Source organism: Sebastes fasciatus, chromosome 21, assembly GCF_043250625.1.
Source record: "Sebastes fasciatus isolate fSebFas1 chromosome 21, fSebFas1.pri, whole genome shotgun sequence".
NCBI classification, from domain to species: Eukaryota; Metazoa; Chordata; class Actinopteri; order Perciformes; family Sebastidae; genus Sebastes; species Sebastes fasciatus.
The window spans coordinates 19,700,591-19,709,293 of NC_133815.1; the positions used below are offsets into that span (position 1 = coordinate 19,700,591).

The 8,703-nt window shown below is 39.9% G+C and overlaps 1 protein-coding gene across 4 annotated transcripts; it reads left to right on the forward strand.

The window, feature by feature from the left end:
• The first annotated feature begins 395 nt into the window (after positions 1 to 395).
• Positions 396 to 8,147, forward strand: LOC141759538 (C-C chemokine receptor type 3-like). Of its 4 annotated transcripts, none has more exons than XR_012592139.1 (4): positions 396 to 532; positions 674 to 867; positions 4,838 to 7,474; positions 7,571 to 8,147. XR_012592139.1 is itself a non-coding variant. In XM_074621684.1 (3 exons), the coding sequence occupies exons 2-3, from the start codon at positions 698 to 700 to the stop codon at positions 5,685 to 5,687; spliced, it is 1,020 nt and encodes a 339-aa protein (XP_074477785.1). In that variant the 5' UTR covers positions 396 to 532; positions 674 to 697; the 3' UTR covers positions 5,688 to 7,481. The 4 variants fall into 4 exon arrangements, 2 of the variants coding, with proteins under 2 accessions (XP_074477785.1, XP_074477786.1); XR_012592140.1 differs by having other exon boundaries at positions 445 to 586; XM_074621684.1 differs by lacking the exon at positions 7,571 to 8,147 and having other exon boundaries at positions 4,838 to 7,481.
• The last annotated feature ends 556 nt before the right edge of the window (positions 8,148 to 8,703 follow it).

Consider the following 8,703-nt stretch of genomic DNA (forward strand, 5'->3'; position numbering starts at 1 on the left):
TTTTATCAATTCTTCAGTGGTAAAAAATGGAATGAAAAAATGTATGAGACATAATAGAGCATGGGAATAACCTTCACAAACTCAAATCATCATGTTCTAAGCCCCGATACACTTTCACAATTTATTTTAATTAATTAATTTACTTAATTATTAATTTTTATTTCTTATTAATGACAAGAACAACTTGACACACAGTGCTGAGCTGCACTTCAAATTAGTCTTCAGGTTCCCAGCTTTCAGATGATGTACACCACTTCTATGTGACATCTACTGTTGACTATTTATCTACCTCTGAACATCCCCTGTAGAGTCTCAACAGAACAGTCCAGGACGGGACTGTCGAAGGGTGTGTTGATACAGTATGCTGTGCTTTCAGCCAATCCCTCCCCCTTATACACACTCGCACACACACACTTCTGTGGAACTTCCTTCCCCAAGCTGAATGACTTATCATGGAGTGACTTGAACTCACTGTGAGTCAGATAGCTGGCCTTCAGAGTCAGACAACAAGCCGATCTCTGCTGGCCAGGCGGTAAGTCAGCTCAGCTTATCATGATCCGCATTTCCTGTGCTTCTTGCCGTTACGGTATCGTTTCCTAGCTCTGCTTATTTCCATGCCTAACAGGAGCTCTCATGCAGCATTTAATAGCTCTGCATTTTGTGTTTCTGACAGATTTTCCCGCTATTTGAGAAGAAGATGGCAACTACAACATATGAATATGACTACAGTGCTGACCCGTTCACATCGGCTGAACCATGTGAGGTGGAGCGCGTCAACTATCTGGGAGCTCAGCTATCCACCCTCTACTACTTTATGTTTCTCTTCAGTCTCTTTAGCAACGGGCTGGTCCTGATCATCATCCATCGGTGAGTGGACCAACAATAACTTTAAGCCTAAATGAAAACACTGAGAACACACTGTAGAAGTCATTTAAAAAGAGTATGTCACAAACAAATGGTGTTTTGGTTTTGCAGTTTAAAGCAGTCAGAGGTAGCAAGTGTATGCATGGGCCTCAACACTTCTTACAATGGGTCAATTTTAAACTGTTTAGTGATTTACCTTCTAGAATACACACATTTACTATAACCTGGGAATTACATTATTTATATATATATATATATATATATATATATATATATATGTATATACTGTGTATATATATATATTTACTACGTACTTATTAAAGTTGTAATCCTTTCACAAACATTTCAGTCCTGGTCATAAACTGTATATATAGATGGACGACATGACGGCTCTCCAAAAGTGAAGCCAAAACATCTTGATCGCCCCCTGGTGGCTGGCTGCAGTATATGTCATTTTAGGTAGTTCTTATCACGCTGATGTATGTTCAAGTGTTGATTTTTTTCTGAGAAGTTTGGTTTTAATTAGGTATTTGATGCTATAAAAAGGGGGTGAGACCTCCCGATTGGCAGCTGTGATTGACAGCTGTGACTGACAGCTGCCAATGAGCTTTTTTTCAGAGAAAAATTACTTTCTTTTTCCCGTCATGATTTCAATGTGCACGCAGCCTCAGGTGTCCAGCCGGAAAGCAGACTGTCTGTGAGGCAAAGTATCAAGGGAGTAAAGTAAAAAATAAAAACACAAATACAACTAACGTTAGTCTAATGTAGTTTTAAAATGTTTTTCCAAATGTTGTTACTATAAGCAAATTGCTTAATCAGAGTATAGGAATGATTCTGTCCCAAGCTTCTTGATCCATATAAGCAGTTGCTGTTATTTTTCTCATTTTGACAATCTAACCGTTGACAACACATTAGTTAAGGTTGTAAGGACTATGGCTGGTTGTCTGTTTTATTTAAATACGCCGAATTGTTATTTTGTGGGTTATTGTTGTTCAGATGATTAAGCTAAGACAGCTAATATGTGCCAGCGTCAGTTGTCACTTGTTGCCACAGTAAATATTCACTTATTCTGCAACCTGATGGAGACACCTGTGTCAAACTCTGACATTTATCATTTTTTTCCCACGCTAACTGGCATCTTGATCGCTGACAACACAGAGATACCACGTGATACCAACGTCAGCGTTATATGATCGGCTCACAAGCCTTGTTAGGATATATATCTTCCACAGATACAAACAAAACATTCAATTATGACCCGTCAACATTTTTAAAATGATTAATTTACAGTCATATTTTTTTTGTGAGGAAAAGCCAGGATTTTCTTCGGCACCTTTCTAAAAGCTCCATGGGTATATATATTTTTTTAAATGATTCGTCTACATAAAAATGTTATCAATATGACCTTTAAAGACATTATTCCGCTTGCCTTATTGGAGTCTGAAATTTGGGAGCCAGAATGGACAGAGTAGGTTTAGGACAGGCTTTAGTTATAGACCATTCTGTGCATCGGTGGATACGACTGGACATGTCATCAGGTTGTCAGAAAACAAACACACTGGGAGAGTATAATAAGATGAAGTCATACTCTAGCTTCTTATTCATGTATCCACAGAGAGAGGAATACAGTAGCTATCCAGCAGGTAAAGTTCCTCTCTCTAAGCCCCCTGAGTTACCTCCACTCTGTCACTGTCTGCCAACTCTCCTTTCTCCACCACTGCCCTCTACCTTTGTGAGAAAACAAATATTTCTGGTGGTCATGGAAACACAAATGACAATGTCAGAGATGAGCTCAGCAAAGTCTCCCTGGGCCTCGGACTGAAAGAGTGTTTATAATGCAGTATACTATAGAGGGTTGAGGAGATGCTATGTCAGCTGTATGCTGACGGGGAGATTTTTATGGAACCATTCATAGCTCAGAAAATACAACCGAAAACTGGCCTCCTTTTCTTTTTTTTCACATATAAAAGGCCAGTTAAAAAGGAAACAAAATTGCAAGGCAAGACTGAAATTATATCCAATCAATATCAGTATTGTTCCTTGATGCATTAACCTCTGAGAATAAGGGTTATGATTCACTAAAGCTGGGAATGTTTGGCTTCTGTTTGTTGGCTTTCATTTCAGATCTTAAATTTGCAGTATGAATTATGTATGACTATGTTCCTTAAGACTAAACACTATGGAGTCAAACATTCCACAATAACAAAAAATTCAATGATGATCCACACTTTGAGTGTGTAGGATTTAAACCTTTGGGGACTCCTAGTGGAAGTATAAAAAAGACATTGTTCCAGCGAGCACAATACACCACTACCCCTCAATCAACCCCCCAATAGATCTGACCCAGGGGAAAGCTGAATTAGTTAAAAGCAAGATGTAGACTAAGAAAGTTTTATCAGGATTATTGCCATTATCACTATCTTTTTCTCTACAAACAAAGATAATAATGCTTCATTCAATACATATCTCGATACATGGTCTGCGATAGGATACAAGAACGATACAGTTAACCATGTAACGATTCGATACCGTTTGATATAGCACTACTTCGATATGATCTGATTCAGCTTCAATTCAATTCAGTTTTACTAAATTTATAATATTCTCATGACGTGTCAGATATTTCCTTTCCCAATATGGCTCGATGCAGGTTATTTGCCATGGTTGCAATTTAATGATATAACCTTTAATTTCAACTGTCGTTTTTTTTGTATCCTAAATATACTTGAAATACTTGATGCACAGACAAGTGCTATTTCACTGCACTGACATTGGCCAAAAGCCAAACAATGTAGACACCATAGACTGTGTTGACGCCATCTGTACCCAGCTAGATGCTATATTAGTGTAGCAGTGGGACACTAGGACCCAGAGGAGATTTTAGCAGTGGAACACTAGGCAGTCTAAGCAAGCAATGTAAGTTTATGGTCGATATGGTCAATTTCAAAAAATTCAAAAAACTCTTGCGAGACTCGCTGCCCGATGACCTATCCTAATCTTAACCATTCAAGGTCAATACCTAACTTTAACTATTCAAAGTCAATACCTAACTTTAACTATTCAAGGTCAATGCCTAACATTAACCATTCGAGGTCAATGCCTAACATTAACCATTCAAGGTCAATGCCTGACCTTAACCATTCAAGGTCAATGCCTGACCTTAACCATTGGAGGTCAATGCCTAACCTTAGCCATTCAAGGTCAATGCCTAACTTTAACTATTCAAGGTCGATGCCTGGCCTCAACCATTGGAGGTCAATGCCTTACATTAACCATTCGAGGTCAATGCCTAACCTTCACTATTCGAGGTCGATGCCTGACATTAACCATTCCAGGTCAATGCCTAACCTTAACTATTTGAGGTCAATGCCTGACATCAATCATTCAAGGTCAGTGCCTAACCTTAACCATTCGAGGTCAATGCCTAACTTCAATCATTCAAGGTCAATGCCTAACCTTAACTATTCGAGGTCAATGCCTGACCTTAACCATTCGAGGTCAATGCCTAACATTAACCATTCAAGGTCAATGCCTAGCCTTAACCATTTGAGGTCAATGCCTAACCTTAACTATTCAAGATCGATGCCTAACCATAACCATTCAAGGTCAATGCCTGACTTCAATCATTCAAGGTCTACAGACACCTCACTCATACACCTCTTTCTACATTTAAGTCATACACACAGATAACATGTAAAAAGTGGCTCAAGAGGGGCTATTTTGGACTATATCGTTTTTTGACTGATGTATTGATTTTTGACCGATTCCCCTCAAAATTGGAATCAGATCCAGAGTTTTGTATCAATGTAACAGCATCTAAGACTCTTGTATTGATTTTCCGACACATATCGGTTAATCTCACACCTAGAAACCATCTCAATCAGTGCGAAACATTGGGTGTCAAAAATGCTTGTGTGACCCATAAGCATTTAGTCGTTCTCTCAAACTAACTGTTGAAATGTCCCCCTCCTAGGTTTGAGAAGCTGAACACTGTGACCAACATCTTGCTGCTGAACCTGGTGTTGTCCTCCCTGATCTTCATGAGCAGCCTTCCCTTCATAGGAGTCTACACCCAGGTCTCCAATTGGGTGTTCGGCAAGGTCATGTGCAAGATTGTTGGCACCGTCTACTATCTGGGCTTCTACAGCTCTGTCCTCTTTCTAACTCTTTTGACCTTCGACCGACACCTTGCAGTTGTTTACTCCTTGGGCGCGTCGCGATTAAGGAGTCGAAGGTATGCGGTAGCCTCCTGCGCTGTGGTGTGGCTGGTCAGCGGCCTGGCGTGCATCAGGCCGATGATTCTCCACACCAGTTTTAAATATTTAGATAACACAACGTACTGCCAGGAGTATCCTGGTGACATACCTTCTATTAATGTGGAACAGCTGAGAACAGCTGGATTTTACCTTCAGCTCATCCTTTTCTTAATCTTTCCGCTGGTTGTTATTATCTACTGCTATGCAAGGATTGCTATCACTGTCATGTCATCCAAGATTGTTACCAAGTTCAAGACAGTCAGGTTAATATTTGTCATTGTCCTGATGTTTTTTATATGCTGGACCCCATTCAACATTGTAATGCTGATGGAAGACAAAGCCACTACCTGTGAGGGAAAGGAGAGAATGGCTTATGTTCTTGAAGTCACTCGTGTCATGGCCTACACTTACTTTTGCATCAGCCCCCTCTTCTACACATTTGTTGGGAAAAAGTTCCAGAACTATTTCAGACAAATGCTGGTGAAACGTTTCCCGTCGTTAGAGAAGCATGTTTCTGTCAGTCAACACAGCAAAACCAATTTGTCCACAAAAAGTACAAGAAATTAGGTTTAGGAATGGGAAGCCCTTTGTTTCCCAGGACTGCCTTGTGTTCAACAAACCACTGGCTAAAAACATACTGGTACCGATCAATATCTACTCTTTGGTTAGCTATGTTACGGATTTCACCCTTCTCATGCCGATGACCTTTTATGAATGTCGATTGTCCAAGTCCAGTCCAAATTGAAGCTCCTGTCACCTCTTTATTTGCCATCATGGCACAAATAATTATTGTTAAATGTAGACTAGAGAGGTAGGCTAAGTTTAGCTGAGCTACCAGAAAAGATGATTCCCCACAGAAAAAAACATGTCTCATCTCTACTCGTCACATACCGCCCCATGGCGTCAGCTCCATGGCCCCCTTTTTTTCCGCTCTTTAAAGTACGTCACCACACTCCGGGCACACTTTATCAGAGCGTTTACTGTTGCCATGGATGGGTTTACATTGTAGTTAATTAAACGCCCAGTGCGTTTCATACCAGCGCTTAGGGGTGCCTTGTGTGGCAGTACCGAACAACAATGGCCATGACGAAGCCTGACGCTCTGGGAATGAACTCCAGCTCTGTATATACAAATCTTTGTGCCTTTTGAAGACTTAGGGAAATGTTTCCCTTCCTAAACTGTTCAAGCATCATTGCTCCAGTGATTTGCAAGGCTTGATCTTGTTTGGCTTTTCCATTGCAGTAGTTCATTTACAAACTGGTTTTAGTGTTTTTCGTCCCTCTAGTAGCCAGAAGTTGATTAATGGAGCTCAAAATTCAACGAGCGTTTTCCTACGAATGTCCAGCAACACAAGCGATCCATGCGCCATAGCAAGCCCATGCGCCATTTAGGCAACAAAACTACTTGGTTAGGTTTAGGAACAGATTGTGGTTTGGGTTAAAATAACTACGGAAGTTACGTGATAAATAAGTCAAGGTTGACTTCTGGGTTTCACTTGGGACATGAACAGTGGTCTCCACCTGAACCTCCTCCCTACGCCGACTCGGTATGCTACGTCACCTGTCTTGGCTCACAATTACTTGCATTACATATGAACGTGGGTTATATACAAAATGTAGTGCATTACTTTTCGTAGGCATAGCTACAAACAGTGTATGAGAACAGCCTGCTAAATTGAATGCATGTGTGGAGCTGTAAGAACATTGATAGGGGGGATCTGTAAACCCGTGGGTTACGCTCAGTGGCAACATTTCTACAACATCTGCGCATGGCAGCTATGATGTGGATAAGGTCAAGAAAATATTGTGGTTATGGCAAATAACCTAAAAGTAAGGTATGGTTGAGTTTAGGCTTAAACACTTTGTTGATTGCTGGAATATTTCGGGACATGCACTCCTGATGCTATTCACGCCGATTCACCACCACAAAAGGGCGCACTCACTTCTTCTTGCGTTGGCCCTGAATGTTTGCACTTGCAGACGATTCGCTGCAGATTTGTTCAGCATGAATGTAATTATTAAGGGTTATTGGCCCTAAAACTGTATCAAAAGTTAAGTTGGATTTACAGATCTGCCATAGCTACGAGTCTCCATAGAGTGCTGCAGGAATGAGTCCTAAAACCCAGAAATGAGTTAGATACCTGAAAGGTTTATGGTTAACACAAGGTGAAGAGAATTAAACGTTTTGTTCTACGACATAAAATACACCAATAAATACCTAACTCGTGAATTTTGAAGACTTTGTGTTGTAAAAAACGCTAACAAGTGACTAAATGAAATTACTAAATGTCATCACACCAACTCGTCCACCGCTACAGCCTCATTGTGTATACTCATGCGACCGTAGTGTAGTTTGTTTATAGCCGAAGATCATAAAAGGGGTGTTCATTTGTGGAGATTATCTTGCTGAACAAAACGTGTAAGCATCATAAACGTGTGTTTGCCACAAAGCTTACTTTCTGCAATAATCCAAAACCTAATGGAAAAATCCCTTTGGCTTTTTGTCGAGGGAACGCGCGATGCTAACTTCCTGGTTGGCTTACAAAAATACGTCATCCCTGGAGCACTCTATTGCCAGTAGAGATTATTAATAGTAAAGACAACATTGAGGAAGATGAACAAAGAATGAGTAATGTAACTAACTATATATAGCATGCTTCTCCAGAACCATGAATTAAGTGACAAACTCATTGTCCAGTCATTTTCCACCTGACTGCTTGTGTTTTGATTTTGTCCATATTTTATTTTATGATGTTCCTTATGTCACTTTTTAGAGTTTTTTTATTAGATATGTTTATAGTGAATCATGTGCTTTGTAAATCTGCTTTCAAATGATGAAAAAAGACATTGATTATGATGTAATGTGATTTGTTTATTGTCCATTCAAGTTTTATATGAAGCACATTTCACATGGAAAAGAAAACGGTGAGGAAGCTGCATACACTTCACGGTTGGTTGGTTTCTGTTTGAGTTGCATTTGCCTGTGTAAATCTAAGCTGTTTAATTAAATCAAATCTTTGAATCAGCAGACCACATGTTTCTGTTTTTCACATCCCTTTAACTTGTTTTCTGAGAACCCTCATTTTAGACTGACCTCATTGGGTGAAGGCTGGATTGGAAGGCCAAATACATGCTTAGAAGATGACCTCCTGGTTGCATTGCTGATCTGAACAGTTTACTCCCACATAACCAAGAATTGAGGTAAAGAGCAAAAAATTATATCATGAAGAAAATCAGCCTGATCTTACAAAATATGAAATGACAACACGTTTTCATCACTACTCAATACATACTGATGCTTTGCCAGAATCATCTGCGTCACTTTTTCTTCGCAGTAAACACATGCTCAATGTTATGAATTAAACAAAAATACTTGTTTAGGATTAGGCAACAAAACCACTATAGTTAGGTTTAGATGTGACTTAACGCTGTGAACGCCGGACATGAACGAATAGCTGACTGTAAAGTGAAAGTTAAACGTAACGTCCAGGATGCGAACAGCGGTCTCCTGGATGAAAGCCCTGTGTTACGCTAAAACGTGCCTTGTGCAGCAATATTGAACACCGGAGGCCGTGACAAAGCGT

Coding starts and splice junctions, on each gene's coding strand:
- LOC141759538 (XM_074621684.1), top strand. CDS start 698: ATGGCAACTACAACATATGAATATGACTACAGTGCTGACCCGTTCACA. Junction 868..4,837: donor GTCCTGATCATCATCCATCG/GTGAGTGGACCA, acceptor TCCCCCTCCTAG/GTTTGAGAAGCTGAACACTG.